This window comes from Tachypleus tridentatus, chromosome 6 (assembly GCF_004210375.1).
Source record: "Tachypleus tridentatus isolate NWPU-2018 chromosome 6, ASM421037v1, whole genome shotgun sequence".
Classification (NCBI taxonomy): domain Eukaryota; kingdom Metazoa; phylum Arthropoda; class Merostomata; order Xiphosura; family Limulidae; genus Tachypleus; species Tachypleus tridentatus.
Window position 1 is genome coordinate 11,135,896 of NC_134830.1, and position 27,995 is coordinate 11,163,890.

General features: G+C 36.5%; 1 protein-coding gene across 1 annotated transcript in view; it reads left to right on the forward strand.

The window, feature by feature from the left end:
• Nucleotides 1-27,995, forward strand: part of LOC143254482 (neprilysin-1-like) — a gene marked incomplete at its 3' end in the record, with an annotated part of 66,705 nt that overhangs the window by 19,866 nt on the left and 18,844 nt on the right. Inside the window, 1 exon segment of the mRNA XM_076509659.1 lies at nt 19,191-19,681. Coding sequence (XP_076365774.1) covers nt 19,303-19,681 — 379 coding nt within the window.

The window sequence follows — 27,995 nt, forward strand, 5'->3', positions numbered from 1 at the left end:
CACAGCACATTTTAGATCAGAGCCGGTGTTCCTCACGTGCGGCCCGGCATGGCCAAGCGTGCTAAGGCGTTCGACTCTAATCCGAGGGTCGCGGGTTCGAATCTCAGTCACACCAAACATACTCGCCCTTTCAGCCGTGGGGGCGTTATAATGTGACGATCAATCCCATTATTCGTTGGTAAAAGAGTAGCCCAAGAGTTGGCGGTAGGTGGTGATGACTAGCTGCCTTCCCTCTAGTCTTACACTGCTAAATTAGGGACGGCTAGCGCAGATAGCCCTCAGTAGCTTTGCGCGAAATTCAAAACAAACAAAGCAGTTTCTCATTTGCCACGTTTTTGTCGAATGTCATATTTTAAACTTTGAAGTACAACGTAACTATATAAATATATATATTTTATTTCAGTTAAGAAAGGAAATAGATAATGACAGATCCGCAATTATGATTTTTGTGTTCTTAATTTGTGTGGCGCTTGACTCGCAATCTGAGGGTCGCGAGGTTGAATCTCCGTCACACCAAGTATTCTTGCCTTTTCGTCGGTGGGGACGTTATAATGTTACGCTCAATCCCACTATTAGTTGGTAAAAGAGTAGCCCAAGAGTTGGCGGTCGGTTTCAATCTCTTTCTGCCTTTCCTCTTAGTCTTACAATAGTATTACACTGCTGAATTAGAGACAGTAGCGCACTTAGCCCTCGTGTAGCGATGTAGGTGTTACTTGAGAAATACATTTTAGTTTCATTGGGAATAAAGAAAAACCTATAGTGTACTAGGTATTCTACCGCTTACAAAATATCGTGCAATTAAAAATAGAATAATATAACTATCTTCTTATAATTGCGCCTTTGTAATTCAATACCAACCCTGTATGGACGTCTTTAGATTAGAATGAAATCGCTGACTCAGAGTGCTCTGGCGAACACTTTACCTGCTCGCTAGCTTTTCTCTACGGATGAGTGTCATTGACTAAATGGATGAACAGATGAACAATACGCTTAATCACGGCAGCCACTCATCAGATATCCCTATTTATAAAAAAAACAAATAAAAATTATTTTCTAATTTTTCATTTGAGAAAAAATAATGTGTCTATCATATGAACGAAAATATTTGATGTTAATCAGATTTTGAGTCGATTGAAGTTACGAACTAAATAAAATTAGCTTTCGAAATACGTATGTATAACGATTGGTGGATATATTTTTCGGAATGTTTCCATCAAATGGCGCTAGAGGGCGGAAACATTTTAAATTCTACTTTATTTTTAATAGAATCTTTTTACGTACTGTAGCCAACTTTTAACTCGTAATTTTAATGAAATTTTAATCATTTTGAAATATCGTAGAAGCTGAAGCTTTCCTGAGAGAGAAACGAGTTATTATAAAACGATAATAGTCGATTTTGATTGTACTTACTGATAAAATATTCTTGATTGTAACATACAGCTGTTGCAGTAAGTAATATTAGTTTTAGCTTTTAAATATGTTGTTAAATAATTAAGTATTTAAATATGTTATTAGAAAGTTAAGTATGTAAATACATTATTAAATAATTAAGTATGTAAATACATTATTAAATAATTAAATATTTAAATACATTATTAAATAATTAGGCTTGTAAATACATTATTAAATAATTAAATATTTAAGTACATTATTAAATAATTAGGCTTGTAAATACATTATTAAATAATTAAATATTTAAGTACATTATTAAATAATTAAATATTTAAGTACATTATTAAATAATTAAATACATTGTTAAATAATTAAGTATTTAAATACATTGTTAAGTAATGAAGTATTTAAATACATTTTTAAATAGTTAAGTATTTAAATACATTGTTACGTAATGAAGTATTTAAATACATTTTTAAATAGTTAAGTATTTAAATACATTGTTACGTAATGAAGTATTTAAATACATTTTTAAATAGTTAAGTATTTAAATACATTTTTAAATAGTTAAGTATTTAAATACATTGTTAAATTTTGAACGTTGATTTAAATATTAAAACGTTCTTTAGTGTTAAAAACGTGTAAACTGGATAATGATAGCAACAGTGATCGAAACGTCGTACCTACTCTAAAATATAATCTTACTGTAAAAGTTGCATCTTGTCAAAAAATTAGAAAATACTGCTTGAGAAAAAACATACAACAGTAAAGCTTCTGACTTCTAATATTCCCTGGCGGCGGGTTTCGAAATCTACGGTGAGCGAAGCACAGATAGCCTATTGTGTAGCTTTCTGCTTAAGAAAAAATAAACAATATTGAAACTACAATTAATCATATTATTTAATTATGTTCAACTGATAGAGAAATTGTTGTACAACGAAAGAATGATAAAAAGTAACCATCAAAGACGAACGTACACGATATCAAACTAAAAACAATTATTATTTGTGAAAGAACGAATCATCAGTCAATACTCTATTAATTTCTCTTGTTTTGCACTCAAAGTATTAGCTAAATATATTTCCCTAGTACCGTTTTCTGTTTGTTTGTTTGGAATTTCGCACAAAGCTACACGAGGGTTATCTGCGCTAGTCGTCCCTAATTTAGCAGTGTAAGACTACAGGGACGGCAGCTAGTCATCACCACCCACCGCCAACTCTTGGGCTACTCTTTTACCAACGAATAGTGGGATTGGCCGCACATAATAACGCCCCCACGGCTGAAATGGAGAGCACGTTTGGTGCGACAAGGTTTCGAACACGCGACCCTCAGATTACGAGTCGAACGCCTTAACCCACCTGGACTGTTTTTCTAACGTGTGTGTTTAATAGATTGGTGAAAGTTCTTTAACGGAAAATTCTGGAAAACAACATTGCTGTAAAAAGTGTTTATTTCTGAATAAAGTTACTTGACTTCAGAATAAAGGTATCGAACCGTGAATACAGTACTAGTGCCGTACATACAGTACATGCTCGCCCTTTCAGCCGTGGGGGCGTTATAACGTGATGGTCAATCCCACTATTCGTTGGTAAAAGAGTAGCCCAAGAGTTGGCGGTTGGTGGTGATGACTAGCTGCCTCTCTCTGGTCTTAAACTACTAAATTAGTGACGGCTAGCGAAGATGTCCCTTGTGTAGATTTACGCGAAATTCAAACCAAACCAGTTCTTTTATAGTCATTGGCTTTCAAACTTTTATCCAGCAGTCTAAGATAGATCATTCTAATTACACCTCATAATGTTTCAGTAAAAATTTTAAAGTTTGTGTAAATCGTGGCCAAGATGGGGAAGAATATGAGACGTCTGTTTCAGAAAGGCGAAACTAAAACCAATGTCTTGGTATGAATTTGTTTGAAATTAATTTTTATTTATTTAAACATATTTGCTTTCTTCTCCAAGGTAGAGGTCTCTGTCTACTGTACATGATGAATAAGCACAACTCTACATGCCAGTGTATATTATTATGACTTGTTGTTTTTTTTTTACACAATGGGTTATTTGTGCTCTGCCCACAACGGGTATCAAAACTCGAATTTTAGTGCCGTAAGCTTACGTACCTTTCTCTGAGCTACTTTTGGGCTGCATTATCACGAACACAGCAAGAACATCTGTAGTGAACTAATTGATCAGATCCAAGTAACAGTAAAGATCTAGCGGTATCATGGTATTCATTAGATCCAAGTAACAGTAAAGATCTAGCGGTATCATAGTATTCATTAGATCCAAGTAACAGTAAAAATCTAGCGGTATCATAGTATTCATTAGATCCAAGTAACAGTAGAAATCTAGCGGTATCATAGTATTCATTAGATCCAAGTAACAGTAAAAATCTAGCGGTATCATGGTATTGATTAGATCCGAATAACAGTAAAAATCTAGCGGTATCATGGTGTAACATTTTGCTACTTTATTTAGATTAACATTGCTAATCTTAGTCAATCAGAAGTTTTGAAATTCTACCAGATGTGATGTCGAGAAACCCACTTGTTGAGAAATTTATATGCAAAAACGGCTCGTTTGGGTTGAGAAAATATTTTACATAGAAGAGCGAACAACGTTTCGACCTTCTTCGGAACCTGACGATGACCGAAGAAGGTCGAAACGTTGTTCGCTCTTCTATGTAAAATATTTCTCAACCCAAACGAGCCGTTTTGCATATAAATTTCTACCAGATGTGTTGTAACCAACTTTACTGAACTCTACTGAATGCGGTACTAAAGCTAGAACCAACCAGAGCAACACTGTGGCTATTGAAACAGTGACCTCTCACTTCTTCTGCTTTCCTCTCTCCCTCTTATAATGCTAAAACTGGGTTTCGATACCCGTGCTGGACACAACACAGATAGCTCTTTGTCTAGTTTCGTGTTTAACAACATACAAATAAACTCTCTTCTTCTGGTCAGGGCCTCCGCATGACCTCGTGGTTTGAGCTCTCGATTTGCAACAAACAAAACGAGATTCACTCTTCGTATCAGTTGAATTAAAAAACAACAACATGTTATATTATACATGGCCATACAGAATTAATTGCAATAACATAAAACACTTATTTGTTGGTTGTGAGCATGCGCTAACTGTCACTAATTTACAACAAGTAATTCATCAACACCACTAACCAAACTTTTGGGATACTCTTGTCTGATCAAATAACACACGTGTGCTATTTCTTGTGGTAATATTTCGCAGCTCATGCACCTCTGATTTACAGTCGTGGTGTGCCAACTGCTAGGCCACATTCGGTCCTCGTGTGGTTCGTAAATTGATCATATCCTGATGGTGATAGTACATAACGGTTCGACATAGCCTGATGGTGGTAGTACATAACGGTTCGACATAGCCTGATGGTGACAGTACATAACGGTTCGACATAGCCTGATGGTGATAGTACATAACGATTCGACATAGCCTGATGGTGACAGTACATAACGGTTCGACATAGCCTGATGTTGACAGTACATAACGGCACGACATAGCCTGATGGTTAGGACGCTCGATTCGTAATCTGAGGATCGTAAGTTCGAATCCTTGTTCCACCAAAAAATACTCGCCGTTTCAGCCGCGGGGAGTTGTTTAATTTGACGGTTAATCCCACTATTCGTTGATAAAAGAGAGCAGCCCAAAAGTTGGCGGTGGGTGGTGTTGGCCTTCCCTCCAGTCTATTACAGCTAAATAAATTATATACGGCTAATACAGATGGCACTCGTGTAGCTTTGGGTAAAATTTAAACCAAACCTTCTGATTATTTTAGTTTTTCGATTTGATGTTTGTAAATTTGGTTTGATCTTGCAGTAGAATATGAGAACAACTTTAAGTCCAAGTAAGGATCACTCGTGGACCCATATTCCGATTTGTTTTCCACGATAATCCATTAAATTTTCGTGTTACGAAAGTACACGTACACTTCAAACAGGTAATTTCACTCCCACCTCTGCATGTTCGTGCTCTCTACTGCAAGTGTGTCTCTTTTAAAGATGTTACCATAGTAGCCAAACATTTGTTGTTCTTTTTTATGATTGTTTGACCTGAGGAAACTAACAACAAAATAAACGGCTTCTCTGTTAACCTCAATAAGTTATTCAACTTCATGTATATTGTCTCCCGGTAGATTATGGGTAAATTTATGAATTTACAATAGTAAAACCTGGGTTTGATTCACCCTGGTGTACAGAGTGTACGTTACGTTGCTTATCGGGTTGTTATGTGCCTAAATGAATAAAAAATTAGAGATAAGGTGCAGATGTGCTTAAATCTTTTAAAGTTTAATACATGACGAATTTATGAACGTAGCATAAGCCAACTCCATCATTGTCAGAATAGGCCCGGCATGACAAGGTAGTTAAGGCACTCGACTCGTAATCTGAGGATCGCGGGTTCGAATTCTCCTCACATTAAAGATGCTCGCTCTTTCAACCCTGAGGGCGTTATAATGTCTCGATTAATCCTACTATTTGTTGGTAAAAGCCAATCCCAAGAGTTGGCGGCGGCTGGTCATAACTAGCTGCTCTCCCTCTAGTCTTACACTGCCAAATTAGAGACGGCTAGCGCAGATAGCTCTCGCGTAGCTTTGCCCCAAAATCATAAACAAACAAATTGTGATAATATTTTGAAAATAAGAGACTTTTACGAGAGAGGTGGTGATACACACTCTCAACTAAGGACTCATAATGTGAAACATTTGCGTTTCTTTAAAGAAACTTAAAATCTATGGACCTGGATGAGAATTTAAACACTTATCCCTTTTACTTTTATTCTAACCAACCATCCAGTACCTTCTGAACTGTGCAGTCAGACCATTGAAACTAACATCTGGAAACAATGTTAATGTTTCTCATAAAAGTAATAATCTAATGTGTTTAATTATCTCTAAGTTTGGACAAATATCAAGGTCTAAGTCCATGATACATCTACTTCATTTTACGTACTTCTTAGATGGCCGGTCTATTTGGTTAACATGCATCTCCACCAGAGATTATTAACCCTTTTATCTAGTTAAACTTCCGAAGTGTTTTGTAAAAGGTCTTGTAACCGTATATAGGAAATGTCGCTTAGTTCGTTTTCATTTATTGACTCGTAAATAAAACATTTCTTCATATCTCGTAGGTGAATATTTGTTAAATATGGCTACTGTGGACTAGATACCTTCTCTCTGGTCCATCAGTTCAAAATCAGGGATGAATAGTGCTTGTGCCATTTCTGAAAAGCCCTTGTGCCATTTCCAAAAAGAAGCGAATAAACTTTTTAAGGTAAATAGCTTTAGAACCAAAATAAAAATGAATTGCTTATTTAGCGTAATTGTTCTAATCGAAGGGTCATTTTTTTTTTACGACAAGGGTTTCGATCAACAACACCAGAAGTTACTTCTTTAGTGGCATCGTCTTTACGTTTTGGTAATAAAACTTTTTTTTTAAATAAAAGAGTAAGATAATGGAAATTTAGCGCCAAGATGGCGCTCTCTTGAATATAACCTTAAAACTAGAGAACTGGCCAATTTCGATCTATGCTTTTACCGACTCATTCAGTCTGATGTATGATTACGGTCTCTGAAGATCTTTATTGGTAGATTGCTCTATTGTACAACCTTTCTTCATCAAACAATTCCTACCACAATACTGCTAAAGTCAACAGCGTCTGGGATGTTGCTGGTACTTTCCGGAAACTTTTGTGAATTTAGATGACGTATTCTCAAGATGGCTGGTATGGGTATTAAACCTTTAATTAAAATAAAGTACAGAATCAATGTTTTGACCTTCCTAGGTCATCTTCAGGTTAACAAAGAGAGAATTTGCAGCTGACCGTTGCCGGGCACATGTCTTAGGGACGAGAGAAAAACGAGTACGTGATTGTAGGGGGTGTTGTAGTTGGATGTTAGGTTAGTAATTAGTATAGGTATAAAGGTGTTCCTTTATATTGATTTAGTTTTGGTTTTAGTTGTTGTATAAGTAGGGCTTTTTTGATTTGGCATTTGTTTATATTTGTTTCCCTACTTTGTATCTGGGTGTTTTCTATGGTTATGTTGTGTTTATTTGATTTGCAGTGTTCAAAAAACGTGTGAAGGTGTTTTTTGTGTTCTTTGAATCTGAATTCCATTTTTCTGTTTATTTCAAGAACAATTTGATTTAAAGTGTGTTTATGTTGTCAATATGAGAACAGTATGATCTGAAGTGTTCTTCTGTTAACGATATGAGAACAGTATGATCTGAAGTGTTCTTCTGTTAACGATATGAGAACAGTATGATCTGAAGTGTTCTTCTGTTAACGATATGAGAACAGTATGATCTGAAGTGTGCTTCTGTTAACGATATGAGAACAGTATGATGTGAAGTGTTCTTCTGTTAACGATATGAGAACAGTATGATGTGAAGTGTTCTTCTGTTAACGATATGAGAACAGTATGATGTGAAGTGTTCTTCTGTTAACGATATGAGAACAGTATCATTTGAAATATAAAGGTTGTAATTTAAGATTATATGTTTGAGAGCAAATCCAGATTGGACTATCCACTCTGTCCACTGCAGGAAATCGAACCTCGTATTTTATTAATGGAAGTCTGTAAACTTATAGCTATCGCACTGGGGGACCGTACCTTAATATAAGCGTCGGTTGTCTTGTGATTAAACAGTGCAGACAGTTGATGTTAAGAGGTGTAATTCGTTCTATAAAGTGTTTACAAGCTACCCACTTAACTCACAAAGAATATGGAATTTCGAAACAATTGTTTGTGGTACATTAGATGTGTTTCTGCACAGCGCTTCGTTTCTAACGGTGAAACATGTTTCACCGTTAGAGACGGTACGTTCTACAGAAATAAAATACTTAGTATTACTCTATACATGCTGTAGAATTTGAGGTAACAAGCCCAGTGGTTATTACTTACATCCTTGTGCAAATTAATTGAAACAAATGGTTATTTTACAATATTTTCAACATGGCGGCCGGTGTAGGCTCGGTGAATCCGCTGATTTCCTTTAATAGTCATTTTCTCACACATACGGCGTCATTAGCTGTGTTTTGCAGTACGGTGATTTATTTTTGGGATATATGATGAAATTTTGAGCAATATTACGTCATTCAAAATTGCGTTAGAAGGGCAAGGAGACCAGTCAAAAAACAACTTCTTACCAACTCAATGAAGAAAAAACGGTATCAATGGGGTCTGAAGTACAAGAACTGGATGCAAGAACAATGGAGGAAGGTGTTATTCAGTGACGAGACTCATTTCTTCGCAAGGGTCAAAGAAGTCTGCATGTTCGCAGATCTTCAGGAGAGAAACTTTAAGAATCTCACATAAATCAGTTCGTAAAACATCCCTTGAAGAAAATATTTTGGGGTTTTTTCAGCTACTATGGCGTCGGAGGCTTATACATCGTAGAAGGTATGATGCGAGGACCACAGTACATCGAAGATTTGCAGAGGCGAGTCGTTCCAGAATTAAAAAGAGATTTCCAAACGGATTTAGTATTTTTCAGCAAGATCTGGCTCCGTGCCCCACATCGAAACTTGTGAAGAATTTTATGACTACAACACGAATAAAGGTGCAGGACTGGCCTGGAAACTCTTCGGACCTAAATTCTTTTGAAAATCCTTGGGCGATTTGTAAAGAAAGACTTCGGTGAAAAGACTGTACTAGGAAAGATAAGCTAATTGAGGCCATAATTGAGGTGTGGTACCGCGATCCAGAAATTAGTAAAAATTGTAGTCAACTCGTGGACTCGATGCCAAAGCGGATTAATGATCTTCTGAAAAATAAAGGCGGTCATATCATGTATTAATTTGTGAGTAATTTTTGGATTCTCAGAAATAAAACGCAAAAAAATTGAAAAAATTGTAATTTTCCGTCTTGTTTCAATTAATTTGCACAAGGGTGTATTTCACAAACAACAATACCAAATTTCGTAAGTTTTCTAGTGAAGCTCTCAAAGAATAACCTCAGTTGACTTTGGTTTTAAATGCAGTATATATTGTTTCGGCCTTTTCACTCTGAAAATTAGCTTTAAAGGAACATGCCTCATCCTTCAGTTAGCAACAAACAATTAGAAATGGAGATCTCTCACAGATACGGCACCTGATGGCTGAACGATAAGTTTGTGGAGTAATAACGCTAAAAAAATCAAGGTTTTGATACCTTCATTGAGTACAGCATGGTTAGCCCATTTTAAAATTCTATGCTTCTGTGCTAATATATATATAACTCCTGGAAATAGGAGGATTCGCATTGTCTATATGAAGGTGTAAAGTTGTCTCAAACTGAGGGAGAATATTTCCTTTTATTGAGAAAGGTGTTTACACGTGTTACCTGAAGACTTTGGAGGGGGATTCAATACACATCATTTTACACGTGTTACCTGAAGACCTTGGAGGGAAATTCAATACACATCATTTTACACGTGCTACCTGAAGACCTTGGAGGGGGAATCAATACACATCATTTTACACGTGTTACCTGAAGACCTTGGAGGGGGATTCAATACACATCATTTTATACGTGTTAACTGAAGACCTTGGAGGGGGAATCAATACACATCATTTTACACGTGCTACCTGAACACCTTGAAGGGGGATTCAATACACATCATTTTACACGTGCTACCTGAACACCTTGGAGGGGGAATCAATACACATCATTTTACACGTGCTACCTGAACACCTTGAAGGGGGATTCAATACACATCATTTTACACGTGCTACCTGAACACCTTGGAGGGGGAATCAATACACATCATTTTACACGTGTTACCTGAATACCTTGGAGGGGGAATCAATACACATCATTTTACACGTGTTACCTGAAGACCTTGGAGGGGGATTCAATACACATCATTTTACACGTGTTACCTGAAGACCTTGGAGGGGGAATCAATACACATCATTTTACACGTGCTACCTGAATATCTTGGAGGGCAAATCAATACACATCATTTTACACGTGTTACCTGAAGACCTTGGAGGGGGATTCAATACACATCATTTTACACGTGCTACCTGAATACCTTAGAGGGGGAATCAATACACATCATTTTACACGTGTTACCTGAATACCTTGGAGAGGGATTCAATACACATAATTTTACACGTGTTACCTGATTAGCTTGGAGGGGGAATCAATACACATCATTTTACACGTGCTACCTGAACACCTTGGAGGGGGAACCAATACACATCATTTTACACGTGTTACCTGAATACCTTGGAGGGGGAATCAATACACATCATTTTACACGTGCTACCTGAATATCTTGGAGGGGGAATCAATACACATTATTTTACACGTGCTACCTGAATATCTTGGAGGGGATTCAATACACATCATTTTACGTGTTACCTGAATACCTTGGAGGGATTCAATACACATCATTTTACACGTGTTACCTGAAGACCTTGGAGGGAATCAATACACATCATTTTACACGTGCTACCTGAATATCTTGGAGAGGGATTCAATACACATCATTTTACACGTGCTACCTGAAGACCTTGAAGGGGGATTCAATACACATCATTTTACACGTGCTACCTGAAGACCTTGAAGGGGGATTCAATACACATCATTTTACACGTGCTACCTGAACACCTTGGAGGGGGAATCAATACACATCATTTTACACGTGCTACCTGAATATCTTCGAGAGGGATTCAATACACATCATTTTACACGTGCTACCTGAAGACCTTGAAGGGGGATTCAATACACATCATTTTACACGTGCTACCTGAACACCTAGGAGGGGGATCAATACACATCATTTTACACGTGTTACCTGAATACCTTGGAGGGGGAATCAATACACATCATTTTACACGTGCTACCTGAATATCTTGGAGGGCAAATCAATACACATCATTTTACACGTGTTACCTGAAGACCTTGGAGGGGGAATCAATACACATCATTTTACACGTGTTACCTGAAGACCTTGGAGGGGGATTCAATACACATCATTTTACACGTGTTACCTGAAGACCTTGGAGGGGGAATCAATACACATCATTTTACACGTGCTACCTGAACACCTTGAAGGGGGATTCAATACACATCATTTTACACGTGCTACCTGAACACCTTGGAGGGGGAATCAATACACATCATTTTACACGTGTTACCTGAATACCTTGGAGGGGGAATCAATACACATCATTTTACACGTGTTACCTGAAGACCTTGGAGGGGGATTCAATACACATCATTTTACACGTGTTACCTGAAGACCTTGGAGGGGGATTCAATACACATCATTTTACACGTGTTACCTGAAGACCTTGAAGGGGGAATCAATACACATCATTTTACACGTGCTACCTGAATATCTTGGAGAGGGATTCAATACACATCATTTTACACGTGCTACCTGAAGACCTTGAAGGGGGATTCAATACACATCATTTTACACGTGCTACCTGAACACCTTGGAGGGGGAATCAATATACATCATTTTACACGTGTTATCTGAATACCTTGGAGGGGGAATCAATACACATCATTTTACACGTGTTACCTGAAGACCTTGGAGGGGGATTCAATACACATCATTTTACACGTGCTACCTGAATATCTTCGAGAGGGATTCAATACACATCATTTTACACGTGCTACCTGAAGACCTTGAAGGGGGATTCAATACACATCATTTTACACGTGCTACCTGAACACCTAGGAGGTGGATCAATACACATCATTTTACACGTGTTACCTGAATACCTTGGAGGGGGAATCAATACACATCATTTTACACGTGCTACCTGAATATCTTGGAGGGCAAATCAATACACATCATTTTACACGTGTTACCTGAAGACCTTGGAGGGGGATTCAATACACATCATTTTACACGTGCTACCTGAATACCTTAGAGGGGGAATCAATACACATCATTTTACACGTGTTACCTGAATACCTTGGAGAGGGATTCAATACACATAATTTTACACGTGTTACCTGATTAGCTTGGAGGGGGAATCAATACACATCATTTTACACGTGCTACCTGAACACCTTGGAGGGGGAACCAATACACATCATTTTACACGCGTTACCTGAATACCTTGGAGGGGGAATCAATACACATTATTTTACACGTGCTACCTGAATATCTTGGAGGGGGATTCAATACACATCATTTTACACGTGCTACCTGAATATCTTGGAGGGGGATTCAATATACATCATTTTACACGTGCCACCTGAATACCTTGGAAAGGGATTCAATACACATCATTTTACACGTGTTACCTGAATACCTTGGAGGGGGATTCAATACACATCATTTTACACGTGTTGCCTGAAGACCTTGGAGGGGGAATCAATACACATCATTTTACACGTGCTACCTGAATATCTTGGAGAGGGATTCAATACACATCATTTTACACGTGCTACCTGAAGACCTTGAAGGGGATTCAATACACATCATTTTACACGTGCTACCTGAACACCTTGGAGGGGGAATTAATATACATCAATTTACACGTGTTACCTGAATACCTTGGAGGGGGAATCAATATACATCATTTTACACGTGTTACCTGAATACCTTGGAGGGGGAATCAATACACATCATTTTACACGTGTTACCTGAAGACTTTGGAGGGGGATTCAATACACATCATTTTACACGTGCTACTTGAATATCTTGGAGATGGATTCAATACACATCATTTTACACGTGCTACCCGAACACCTTGGAGGGGGATCAATACACATCATTTTACACGTGTTACCTGAATACCTTGGAGGGGGAATCAATACACATCATTTTACACGTGCTACCTGAATATCTTGGAGGGCAAATCAATACACATCATTTTACACGTGTTACCTGAAGACCTTGGAGGGGGATTCAATACACATCATTTTACACGTGCTACCTGAATACCTTAGAGGGGGAATCAATACACATCATTTTACACGTGTTACCTGAATACCTTGGAGAGGGATTCAATACACATAATTTTACACGTGTTACCTGATTAGCTTGGAGGGGGAATCAATACACATCATTTTACACGTGCTACCTGAACACCTTGGAGGGGGAACCAATACACATCATTTTACACGTGTTACCTGAATACCTTGTAGGGGGAATCAATACACATCATTTTACACGTGCTACCTGAATATCTTGGAGGGGGGAATCAATACACATTATTTTACACGTGCTACCTGAATATCTTGGAGGGGGATTCAATACACATCATTTTACACGTGTCACCTGAATACCTTGAAGGGGGATTCAATATACATCATTTTACACGTTCCACCTGAATACCTTGGAAAGGGATTCAATACACATCATTTTACACGTGTTACCTGAATATCTTGGAGGAAGATTCAATACATATCATTTTACACGTGTTACCTGAAGACCTTGGAGGGGGATTCAATACACATCATTTTACACGTGCTACCTGAATACCTTAGAGGGGGAATCAATACACTTCATTTTACACGTGTTACCTGAATACCTTGGAGAGGGATTCAATACACATAATTTTACACGTGTTACCTGATTAGCTTGGAGGGGGAATCAATACACATCATTTTACACGTGCTACCTGAACACCTTGGAGGGGGAACCAATACACATCATTTTACACGTGTTACCTGAATACCTTGTAGGGGGAATCAATACACATCATTTTACACGTGCTACCTGAATATCTTGGAGGGGGGAATCAATACACATTATTTTACACGTGCTACCTGAATATTTTGGAGGGGGATTCAATACACATCATTTTACACGTGTCACCTGAATACCTTGAAGGGGGATTCAATATACATCATTTTACACGTTCCACCTGAATACCTTGGAAAGGGATTCAATACACATCATTTTACACGTGTTACCTGAATATCTTGGAGGAAGATTCAATACATATCATTTTACACGTGTTACCTGAAGACCTTGGAGGGGGGAATCAATACACATCATTTTACACGTGCTACCTGAATACCTTGGAGGGGGATTCAATACACATCATTTTACACGTGCTACCTGAATATCTTGGAGGGGGAATCAATACACATCTTTTTACACGTGCTACCTGAATACCTTGGAGGGGGAATCAATACACATCATTTTACACGTGTTACCTGAAGACCTTGGAGGGGGGATTCAATACAGATCATTTTACACGTGCTACTTGAATCTTGGAGGGGTGAATCAATACATATCAATTCTTTGCACGCTTGGAACGCGTGCTAATGACAGCTGATGCATTGCGTATTTATAAGATGTATATTATTCTGTGTTTCTATCACTGAACTTTGTCGATAAATCAGTTTACAGTTTTGATACCTCTTATGACAAGTGAATAAAGACATTGTTCAGAAACTCACGTGAACCGTTTCAGTCACTTTTCAAAATAATTCATATTAAAATATTTAAAATTCATTTTATTTATAATATGATTTTCAGTGCGATTGGGATGTAGTTCAAAGAACCAATTTGCTTCTAACTGCAAACTTCTTTTCTCCCGTTTGACTGAAAACAATTTATTTATTATTTTCTTCTTAGTTTATGTCTTAAGTCAGAAGTATTAGTTAGCGTATTATTTTTCAGATAAAAATCGAAAGCAGTTTCCACTTTTGTCCTATTTTGTTTTTACTTCTCCCAACAGTTTTTAGCGATCATTCTGAACGCTACAAATCGGATTTCGATCCACGTGGTGGGCACAGCACAGATAGCCCATTGTTAAAGTTTATTATTAAGAAACATTTTAAGTAAGTATTCTAACGTTTGTAGAGTAGGCCCGGCATGGCCAAGCGCGTTAAAGCGTGCACTCCTAATCTGAGGGTCGGGGTTCGCATCCAGGTCGCGCCAAACATGCTCGCCCTTTCAGCCGTGGGGCGTTACAAAGTGACGGCCATTCCCACTATTCGTTGATAAAAGAGTAGCCCAAGAGTTGGCGGTGGGTGGTGATGACTAGCCGCCTTCCCTCTAGTCTTACACTGCTACATTAGGGACGGCTAGCACAGTTAGCCCTCGAGTAGCTTTGTGCGAGATTCAAAACAAACAAACAATTTGTAGAGTATGTGATATATAACATTTCTGAAAAAAAAAAAACAGATTTGGTGAAAGAACCAACTAAGATTACTATATGTTGTTTTAATTATAATATATAAACTTAACGAAATAATAAGAGAAAGTCGAAGGTGGAGCTGGCTTTACGTTGAGAAGAATCTGACATGTCACTCGAGTACTTATTTTATCGACTTTACGCTTTTAGCGCCCCTATCGGATAATTTATTAATTTCTTTATATTGAAGTCCAGTCGGCCCAGGGATACAGTGTCGGACTGTAGAATCGAGATCTTTTGAATCAGGAACTTAAATATAAACTGTGCGGCCTTGATCGTGGGCGTGTTATAAGAGTGGCAGTCAAATCACACTGTTCGGTCTGAAAAGAGTAATCCAAGAGATAGCGGTTTGTGATTTTCGCCATCTGTCGTCCCTCTAGTTTATTACTTCAATATTAGGGACGGTTAACGCATATACATTGTACCTTCAAACACAAAAAAAAAACCAAAACAAGTACACTCTGTACTCGATTTATGTACACGGAAATGGCTTTCGATTGACCTTCAGATTTACATACTGGTTTGCATAATTTATGAATTATATTTTTATTACTTCTGTGGTAAAATGTCAAGATTACGATTTTAGCAAAACTGACATTTTGTTTAGTTTATTCCATGATAATAAAGTAAAAATTATTATAAAAGTTTTGGTTAATTTTTACGCAATTTCAATATTTTTGTCTCTAGTGGCTAGATCATGAACTGATAATTAATTTCATTAAGAGTTATGAGCAGTTCTTTTTCTGTTTTATTGTTTCACACAGAATTCGCCAGAGAAGAACCATAGATGTGTTACCTATCGGTAAATTTTGAACAAAAGCTCACAGGCGCGAAAATGAAGGATTCCTGTATCAAAACAGAAAGTAAAAATCGAAATCTTTTGACAATATTCATATCGTCTTTAGGGTGTTTAATAAAGGCTTAGTGGGTTTGTGTTCTGAGACGAAGATTGCTATATTGATTTTTGCTGGAAAATACAATGGGAAAGTGAGATGGGGCAGTTTTTACGAAACACCTGACAGAACGACACCTGCAGCCACATTTCAGTAAAGTGCATTTGTTGTAATATAGAAGACATGTCAAGTACACTTAGTGTCTATATATGTTGAATGTGTATCAAATCATTTTCATTTTCATCATTAGACGAAATCATTTTATGGTAATCTATATAATGTTTATCCAATTTCAACTTTAATAACATTTCTTGAAGGTTTAGAATGAGCTATTGAATATACTATCCATGATTTAACTTACTGTATATGACCTGTAGGATTCTAGTTATATTTATATATATACGCATACCAGGAGACAACTTTCTGTGTATGATCTATAGGAATCTACTTATATAGATTCACACACACCAAGAGTCAAACCTTCCTGTATATGATCTATAGGATTGTACTTATATATAGTCATGTGAAAAAGTTAGGACACCCTATGAAAGCCTGTGTATTTTTGTAACATTTTTGGACATATAGATATTTAATCTCAATTTCGACAACACTGAGAGATTATAGGAATACAACTAAACAATTAAAACTGAAGAAAAGATTTTTCAAGGTTTTCTGTAAATGTAATTCTACAAAAATGCATATTCTAACTGAGGAAAAAGTTAGGACATCCTACCCCCTAATAGCTAGTGTTACCCCCTTTGGCTGAAATAACTGCAGTGAGATGCTTCTTGTAGCCATTTACCACTCTCTGACATCGGTCTGAAGGAAGTTTGCCCCACTTCTCAATGCAGAATTCTCTCAGCTGTGAGATGATTGAGGGGTTTCTTGCATATACAGCCCATTTCAAGTCACCCACAGCATCTCAATGGGATTAAGATCTGGGCTTTGACTCGGCCATTCCAGGGCTCTCCATTTCTTAGTTTTTAGCCAGTTCTTGGTGGATTTACTGGTATGTTTTGGGTCATTGTCATGTTGCAGGGTCCAGTCCTGCTTCAGCTTTAATTTTCTTACAGATGGACTCACATGATCCTAAAGCACCCTCTGATACACAGTAGAATTCATGATGGATTCTATGATTGTGAGCTGTCCAGGCCCTGCTGCAGCAAGGCAGCCCCAAGCCATGACACTTCCACCTCCATGCTTCACAGTTGGTATGAGGTTCTTTTCCTGGAATCTATATTTGGTTTACGCCAAACATGTCCTCTGTTCTGGTGTCCAAATAATTCAATTTTGGACTCATCTGTCCAAAGAACATTATTCCAGAAGTCCTGGTCTTTGTCTACATTCTCTCTGGCAAACTTCAGTCTGGCCTTGATGTTTCTGTTAGAGAGCAAAGGTTTCCTCCTTGCACACCTTCCATCCAAGTTAAACTTGTGCAGTTTTTTTCTGATTGTAGAGGCATGCACTTTCACATCAACAGTAGCCAGAGCCTGCTGTAGGTCCCGTGATGACATGTTAGGGTGTTTGGAGACCTCTTTTAGCATCTTGCAGTCTGCTCTCGGTGTGAACTTGCTTGGACGACCAGACCTGGGCATGTTGGCAGTTGTTTTGAAAGCCCTCCACTTGTTGACTATTTTCCGCACAGTGGAATGGCTGATATCAAAATCTTTTGAGATCTTTTTAAATCCCTTACCAGACTCATAAGCTGCTACAATTTTCTTTATGAAGGCCTCAAACAGCCCTTTTGCTATCACAATGGTGCTCACTCTCACTTCAACAGTCAAGAGCACACTAAACTAAATGTCTGAGGTTTAAATAGTGCAAGCCTCATTCAGAATGCTGAGTAACAATCTTCTAATCATGTGCACCTGGTGTGATACACCTGTGTGGGAGTTGAGCCGTTTTAAGTGGGAATAAATGTGGGGGTGTCCTAACTTTTTCCTCAGTTGGAATATGCATTTTTGTAGAATTACATTTACAGAAGAACTTGAAAAGTCTTTTCTTCAGTTTTAATTGTTTAGTTATATTCCTATAATCTCTCGGTATTGTTAAAATTGAGATTAAATATCTATATATCCAAAGATGTTATAAAAATACACAGGCTGTGTATATATATACCAGGAGTCAACTTACTGTATATGATCTATAGGACTCTACTTGTATATATATATACACCAAGAGTCAACTTACTGTATATGATCTATAGGACTCTACTTGTATATATATACACCAAGAGTCAACTTAATGTGTATATTATACAAGATTTATTTCATTGTTTGTCATTTTGGATTCAGTTTAATATTTGTGTTATGCCGTAATGTGCACCACATGTGTACCTTATGATTGCATTATAAACAGTATACTTGATGTATGTTTAATATCTGGTTTTGACTCATATATTCGAATACCTTAGTATATACTGTCAGCTAACCCGGAGAATATTATTAGTACAAGAAAATGTATCGTGTCCAAAATTAACATAAAATTGTGTAAGTACAGGTTTTACACGTTTCTCTATAATAGATGGCAGTAGTTACCTTAAAACTGACTTTTAACGTGGGGATATAAGTTGGGTTTGAAACTTAAAAGACTTTCTTCATGTTTCCATTAAATTAACTTATATAAAACAGAGATAGTTTGTTGTACGTATAGAAATACATTACAAATAATGAAAAGGTCTGAAGTTAATCCTTATTGTTCTTCAGATACAAAGCTCTGACGAAGAGTATTTGAAATTAAAATCATTCATTTAGTTTGTTATTTATTTCATATCCAGAAAGAATCAAGAATTACTTTGCGTTGGTGACCATAAAGACATTGGAAGATAAAACGCTGTTTTAAAATAAGTGACTCCGTCAACAGTAATTTTTAACACCTCACGGCAACATATGGAGTCTTCCAATCATTCGTCTCCACCACAATCCGATGACGAGCTCTTAGCGAATGGAAGTATTGGCCAAACACTGAGAAGATCCTCGTCCAATAAGCTGGTGGATCAGCGGCAAGAAACAGTTGTTACAGCCAATAAGCCCTTGCAGAACAGAGAAGGATCTCAGAAGTTGAACATTATCGAAAATCCAGCAAATTTAGAAGATGCGGAAAAGACACTGAGAATGGACATGGGGACAATACAACTACATATATCTGATCCTACTGTCCTTCGTCGAAGGACACGTCTTGGCCGATACCTTGTTTTGGCTGTAGTCCTCCTTCTAGCCTTATGTACAATTTTTGTTTACTTGGTGGTCACCGTACCTCAGGAAAAAGGTGAGATTTTGAACTTGTTCTCATATTTTCCATACTGTGTTTCGGAAATACAAGTTAGCAGGTGTAAAACATATAAGATTTTATTATTATGATGATATTTTCACATTCGTTACCCTTTCGTATCATTTTCTGTAATGTGATGTCCATTCTAAAACGACATACCATTTTAGTTACTCTAAGTCCATTCACTAACAATTTGGTTAAAAATCCTCCATTTACCACCATGACGTAGTGTTTTCGTTAACATTTTTATCTTTACTACCATAACATGGTGTTTTGATTAACAATCCTCCATTTACTAATATTATATGTAGTTTAGTTGAACACTTTTCTATCTGTTACCGTAAAGTAGTGTTTGGTAAACATTTTTTTATTTACGACCCCAATATAGTGTTCGGGCTAATATTCCTCCATTTACTACCATAGTATGTTACGTTGGTTAACATTACTCCATTTACGACCATATTATGGTGTATTGGTTAACATTACTCCATATATTACCATATTATGGTGTTAGGGTTAACATTTCTCCATATATTACCATATTATGGTGTTAGGGTTAATATTTCTCCATATATTACCATATTATGGTGTTTTGGTTAACATTTCTCCATATATTACCATATTGTGGTGTATTGGTTAACATTACTCCATATATTACCATATTATGGTGTATTGGTTAACATTTCTCCATATATTACCATATTATGGTGTATTGGTTAACATTACTCCATATATTACCATATTATGGTGTAGTGGTTAACATTACTCCATATATTACCATATTATGGTGTAGTGGTTAACATTACTCCATATATTACCATATTATGATGTAGTGGTTAACATTACTCCATATATTACCATATTATGGTGTAGTGGTTAACATTACTCCATATATTACCATATTATGGTGTATTGGTTCACATTACTCCATATATTACCATATTATGGTTACCCTTCTTCCTACTACCTTCCCTTGACCTCAGATGTTGATTTCTCTTTCTTTACTTCTTTGTAACTTCCTCTATTGTGTACCAACCTGTATTGTGTACCAACCTGTGTTGTGTACTAACCTGTATTGTGTACTAACCTGTGTTGCGTACTAACCTGTATTGTGTACCAACCTGTGTTGTGTACTAACCTGTATTGTGTACCAATCTGTGTTGTGTACTAACCTGTATTGTGTACCAACCTGTGTTGTGTACTAATCTGTATTTTATACTAACCTGTATTGTGTACCATCCTGTGTTGTGTACTAACCTGTATTGTGTACCAACCTGTGTTGTGTACTAACCTGTGCTGTGTACTAACCTGTATTGTGTACCAACCTGTGTTGTGTACTAATCTGTATTTTATACTAACCTGTATTGTGTACCATCCTGTGTTGTGTACTAACCTGTATTGTGTACTAACCTGTGTTGTGTACTAACCTGTATTGTGTACCATCCTCCATCTCCTCTTTGCCCATAACGTGACTTTAATTTTTGTGTGTTCCCCAAGTACACCAGACTTTCTTTCTTCTTCTGTCTTATGGTGTCATACTTCCTCTGTGTTATGGTGTCATACTTTAAACTTTTAATTTTTAGATCAAGTATCTTAACAATTTCTTCTAAAAAAATGTTTTTACCCTGATCTTCGGGGCTTACAGACATGGCCAAGCGTGTTAAGGCGTGCGACTCGTAATCTGAGGGTCGCGGGTTCGCATCCCCGTCGCGCCAAAGATGCTCGCCCTTTCATCTGTGGGGGCATTATAATGTGACGGTCAGTCCCACTATTCGTTGGTGAAAGAGTAGCCCAAGAGTTGGCGGTGGGTGGTGATGACTAGCTGCCTTCCCTCTAGTCTTACACTGCTAAATTAAGGACGGCTAGCGCAGATAGCCCTCGAGTAGCTTTGTGCGAAATTCAAAAACAAACAAACAAACGGGGCTTACAGAAAGCTTCCTTGTTCATGAATCTGTTCATTCAGTACTGGATCAAACATTTTCTTCAAATCCTGTTTATGGGATGACCAACTGTAGATGTGACGCTTTTTTAATATTTGGATTTTTCTTTTGGATAAATATTTGTCCCTGAAAGTCTTCTTCTGGAAACTTTTTCATTATATAACAAAATGGCCCTCGTGACTTCTGTTGATACAATTGTCTTTCGATCGTCTATACTTTTTGGTTACGAACCAATGTCAAATCTGTCAAATTTCATCCATCTTGTTATTATTTTCGTTACTTGTTTCTTTAGAATGTGAAAAAAAAAACCTTTTCTGCTATTTCGGTGTCTTTTGATCTAATTGGTCCTTACTTGCTTCCAAAACATTGGTAACTTTGTGTGTTTATTTTTTGCGAAATGTTATGCAATAGGATGCTTGCGCTCTGACCATCACGATGAACCGAACCTTTGGATTTTAAAGCAAAAGTCCGTAAACGTTCCGCTGATTTTCAGAAGGGCATTTGTTGTAGAAAAAAGGTTTAAGAACGATATTGGCAAATGACTCCAAAACAGGTTATTTGAGCTTTAACCACCACGGGAATCGAACTCAGAATTTAAGGTTATCAGCTTACCTCTGAACAACTGTGAGATTGTATGAAGATCTGCCAAGTGTTATTAACTGTATTTTCTTTCTGTTTACTGAGTATTGTCTGATTGTTTTATCGACAACTGTGAGATTGTATGAAGATCTGCCAAGTGTTATTAACTGTATTTTCTTTCTGTTTACTGAGTATTGTCTGATTGTTTTATCGCTGTTATCCCTATATTTTTATTTTATTAGCCCTTCACTCATTTCTATATAATATTTATTAAAATTATTAACTAATTTCGAATATTGAATAATTAAGTAGTGATTTCATTTCTCCTGACGAAAATATATATTTTCATTTTTATAAATCCGCGTTTTGAATTATTTGCTTTTTGTCTCTTTTTGAATCACTTGCTAGCTGTTTACGCGCACGCTTTATTTATAACAGTTCCCCCACCACGGAATGCTTATCGTTATGTGGGTAGTTGTCTCTTACCTCCAATGAAATAGTGTACAATAACAGTTACAGATATATTACGTAGCTTGTGTGGCCTGTGTGGCATGTATGAAAAACACTTTAAACAAAGTAAATATTTGTATATTATACATGAAACACATACTGTTATTAATGATTTCCAACTTACATTTGATCAATCACTACCTTCCCCTTTACCGATTTAATAAAATGAATCAGACACGAGATTGGAATCAATATTTTATATTAAATATACAGAAGATTTAACTCAAACATGAAAGCAGATGTATTAATGACTGCCCTGGTTATTTTCGTAATCCGGACGTAAGTTTTAAATATCATTCTACGACGGTAGGTTGTAATCCGGACGTAAGTTTTAAATATCATTCTATGACGGTAGGTTGTAATCCGGACGTAAGTTATAAATATCATTCTATGACGGTAGGTTGTATTCCGGACGTAAGTTTTAAATATCATTCTATGAGGGTAGGTTGTAATCCGGACGTAAGTTTTAAATATCATTCTACGACGGTAGGTTGTAATCCGGACGTAAGTTATAAATATCATTCTATGACGGTAGGTTGTATTCCGGACGTAAGTTTTAAATATCATTCTATGAGGGTAGGTTGTAATCCGGACGTAAGTTTTAAATATCATTCTACGACGGTAGGTTGTAATCCGGACGTAAGTTTAAAATATCATTCTATGAGGGTAGACTTCATTCCAGACGTAAGTTGAAAGTTTCATTCTGTAACGGTAGACTGTAACCTGAACGTAACTTTTAACTATTCTGTGACGGTAGACTGTAACCTGAACGTAACTTTTAACTATTCTGTGACTGTAGACTGTAACCTGAACGTAACTTTTAACTATTCTGTGACGGTAGACTGTAATCTGAACATGAGTTTAATATATCATTTTAAGACAGGTTTTATGAATAATGGATATTCACGGAATGGCGAAAAAAATTTGGTTTCTCTCATTGATTTTAAGGAAGCAATAGGCTCTGATCTATGGAAATGTTAGATACTGTTCAAGGATTACCAGAGTCAATAGACTCTGATCTATGGAAATGTTAGATACTGTTCCAGGATTACCAGAGTCAATAGGCTCTGATGTATGGAAATGTTAGATACTGTTCAAGGATTACCAGAGTCAATTGGCTCTGATCTATGGAAATGTTTGATACTGTTCAAGGATTACCAGAGTCAATAGACTCTGATCTATGGAAATGTTAGATACTGTTCCAGGATTACCAGAGTCAATAGGCTCTGATGGATGGAAATGTTAGATACTGTTCCAGGATTACCAGAGTCAATAGGCTCTGATGTATGGAAATGTTAGATACTGTTCAAGGATTACCAGAGTCAATTGGCTCTGATCTATGGAAATGTTTGATACTGTTCAAGGATTACCAGAGTCAATAGACTCTGATCTATGGAAATGTTAGATACTGTTCCAGGATTACCAGAGTCAATAGGCTCTGATGTATGGAAATGTTAGATACTGTTCAAGGATTACCAGTGTCAATAGGCTCTGATGTATGGAAATGTTAGATACTGTTCAAGGATTACCAGAGTCAATTGGCTCTGATCTATGGAAATGTTTGATACTGTTCAAAGATTACCAGAGTCAATTGGCTCTGATCTATGGAAATGTTAGATACTGTTCCAGGATTACCACAGTCAATAGGCTCTGATGGATGGAAATGTTAGATACTGTTCAAGGATTACCAGAGTCAATAGGCTCTGATCTATGGAAATGTTAGATACTGTTCCAGGATTACCACAGTCAATAGGCTCTGATCTATGGAAATGTTAGATACTGTTCCAGGATTACCACAGTCAATAGGCTCTGATGGATGGAAATGTTAGATACTGTTCAAGGATTACCAGAGTCAATAGGCTCTGATCTATGGAAATGTTAGATACTGTTCCAGGATTACCACAGTCAATAGGCTCTGATGGATGGAAATGTTAGATACTGTTCAAGGATTACCAGAGTCAATAGGCTCTGATCTATGGAAAAGTTAGATACTGTTCAAGGATTACCAGTGTAAATAAGCTCTGATCTATGGAAATGTTAGATACTGTTCAAGGATTACCAGAGTCAATAGACTCTGATCTATGGAAATGTTAGATACTGTTCCAGGATTACCAGAGTCAATAGGCTCTGATGTATGGAAATGTTAGATATTGTTCAAGGATTACCAGAGTTAATTGGCTCTGATCTATGGAAATGTTAGATACTGTTCAAGGATTACCAGAGTCAATAGGCTCTGATGTATGGAAATGTTAGATACTGTTCAAGGATTACCAGAGTCAATAGGCTCTGATCTATGGAAAAGTTAGATACTGTTCAAGGATTACCAGAGTCAATAGGCTCTGATCTATGGAAAAGTTAGATACTGTTCAAGGAGTACCAGAGTCAATAGGCTCTGATCTATGGAAAAGTTAGATACTGTTCAAGGAGTACCAGAGTCAATAGGCTATTGCATAACGGATTAAAGCTAAGCCTAATGTTCATTAAAATTTATATTTTTAAGCTTAAACCTAATGTTAATTGAAATGAGTATATTTTTCAAATTAACAGTTATAATGTCAGGTGCAAAATCGAAATTCATCTTCGTCACATCTTGTCAAGGCTAAAATACTCATCTTTCATTTGGTTGGTATATTTGAAATTTGTTCGTATGACTGATTTTCTCAAAATATCAACGACACAATTGTTCAGTAACTAACATGTACAATGGCATAACTACCATGTGGCTACCATGTATTTATATATGCTTCAGCAAACACATCACTTCTACAATTGTTTTAGAGATATGTAATATATATTTCATGTGTAAACCTAAAACACAAATAAAATGTACAGCAAATATTAAGTCATTTGTTAGTCAGGCCACGTTTTGAGTTTAACTCAGGGAATGATAGTTGGTTTAACAAAATAGAATTTTAATTTGAAATTGAAAAGGTCTAACAGCGTACCAAATGTGGCAAAAAATCCATAGAAGTTAAACATGTATTTTTTCGTACTTTGTTTGTTTGTTTGTTTTAATTTCGCGCAAAGCTACTCGAGGGCTATCTGCGCTAGCCGTCCCTAATTTAGCAGTGTAAGACTAGAGGGAAGGCAGCTAGTCATCACCACCTACCGCCATCTCTTGGGCTGCTCTTTTTCCAATGAATAGTGGAATCGACCGTCACTCACATTATAACGCCCCCACGGCTGAAAGGGCGAGCATGTTTGGTGCGACAGGAATTCGAACCGCGACCCTCGGATTATGAGTCGAACGCCTTAACACGCTTGGCCATGCTGGGCCCGTCGTACTTTCAATGTGAAGAAAAGGAAGAGAAAAAGAGAAATTGAATCAGAATTTGAGATTTTATATCTCGTATATTTCTCAACAAATTGCCTTGTGAATTGGTATGTGACGTAAAGGAGGTCTACTAGTGCACGTCTATTAAAAATATGTGATAGTTTGGATTAACACAGGTCAAGCTATAAACGGTGGAAAATCACGAAACTGACACTCTTGGTAATAATACAGTATGTCTGACTCGTTTGTTTAGACTGCGCTACACATTGCCATGTGTCTTTATAACTTTCGTTCGTATTTTATGTAACTGGTGATGTCCTGCGTTATAGGAGAAATACAGAGAATATTTTCACATTAGATGTACGATCGTTCCTTGTTTTAACCCTAGTTCTTACTATTCTAGTTTCGTCATTCATCAGTATTAACCGTTTTCATATTTGCATTATACGATACGTTGTATTATATTCATTTGATTTTTTTTATCTTGTAGCTTGAGGACTTATAAAGCTTAAATTCAGGGTTTGATCCATGTCGTGGGCACTGCACGGATAGCCTTTGCGCTTAACGAGACGAAGAAAAGAGATTATTGGTGCGCATTTCTTTTTCGTTTTGTTTTCGTCACTAGTTTCAGAAAGTGCATTTTGTGGTGGATTTCCTGAAAATAAACACTAAAGATATGGAACTCAGTTACACGCCCTAGACATATATAAAACACCACCGTGCATTTATTGTACTTTCAATATTTTCTTTCCTTAAGGCAATATTTACCTTAGGAGAAAATTAGCATACGTCAATTTTACGTTAGTTAATGTCGTAACTGAACCTTGTCCGAGCACTGTTCACAGAGATATCCGAATTTAATATTTAACGAGGAAACTGTTTGCTTAAAATGTCCTAAAACGTTTTTATTCATGAAACTGTTTAAAAAAATGTCAGAACTCAGTCTTTATCGAGAAAACTCTTAATAGAATTTGTTCTAACTCAACTTTTATCGAGAAAACTTTGAACAGAATATGTCCTAACCCAATATTTGCCGAGGAAACTCTCAACAAAATTAGTCCTAACTCAACCTTTATGGAGGAAACTGTTAACAGAATTAGTCCTAGCTCAGTCTTTTCTGAGGACTCTGTCTACTGGAAATATCCTAACTTAGAATGTAAGTTTAGTATATTCGGCAACTCTTCAAAGTTTGAGCAAGTCAGCAGTGATTGTTTAATTCTTCTATTCTATGTACAAATAAGGAGTGCTCTAGTAGAAAACTAAAAGTAACATTTTTAAAGATATTACTATAGTACTTATCAATTGATAATTATATCACTTTTCAGTTAATAACTATAGCACTTGTCAGATGATAATTATATCACTTTCTAGTTAATAACAATAGCACTTGTCAGTTGATAATTATATCACTTTCTAGTTAATAACTATAGCACTTGTCAGATGATAATTATATCACTTTCTAGTTAATAACTATAGCACTTGTCAGATGATAATTATATCACTTTCTAGTTAATAACTATAGTACTTGTCAGTTGATAATTATATCACTTTCTAGTTAATAACTATAGTACTTGTCAGATGATAATTATATCGCTTTCTAGTTAATAACTATAGCACTTGTCAGTTGATAATTATATCACTTTCTAGTTAATAACAATAGCACTTGTCAGTTGATAATTATATCACTTTCGAGTTAATAACTAAAATACTTGTCAGATGATAATTATATCACTTTCTAGTTAATAACAATAGCACTTGTCAGTTGATAATTATATCACTTTCTAGTTAATAACTATAGTACTTGTCAGATGATAATTATATCACTTTCTAGTTAATAACTATAGCACTTGTCATATGATAATTATATCACTATCTAGTTAATAACAACAGGACTTCTCAGTTACTTGAAGATTTTATTGGGTTTTAATAAGTCCTTAATAAGTATGTAAGTTGATGATAAATTACATAGAGTTATATGAATCTAGTTACAGAATAATTCGAATGCTCT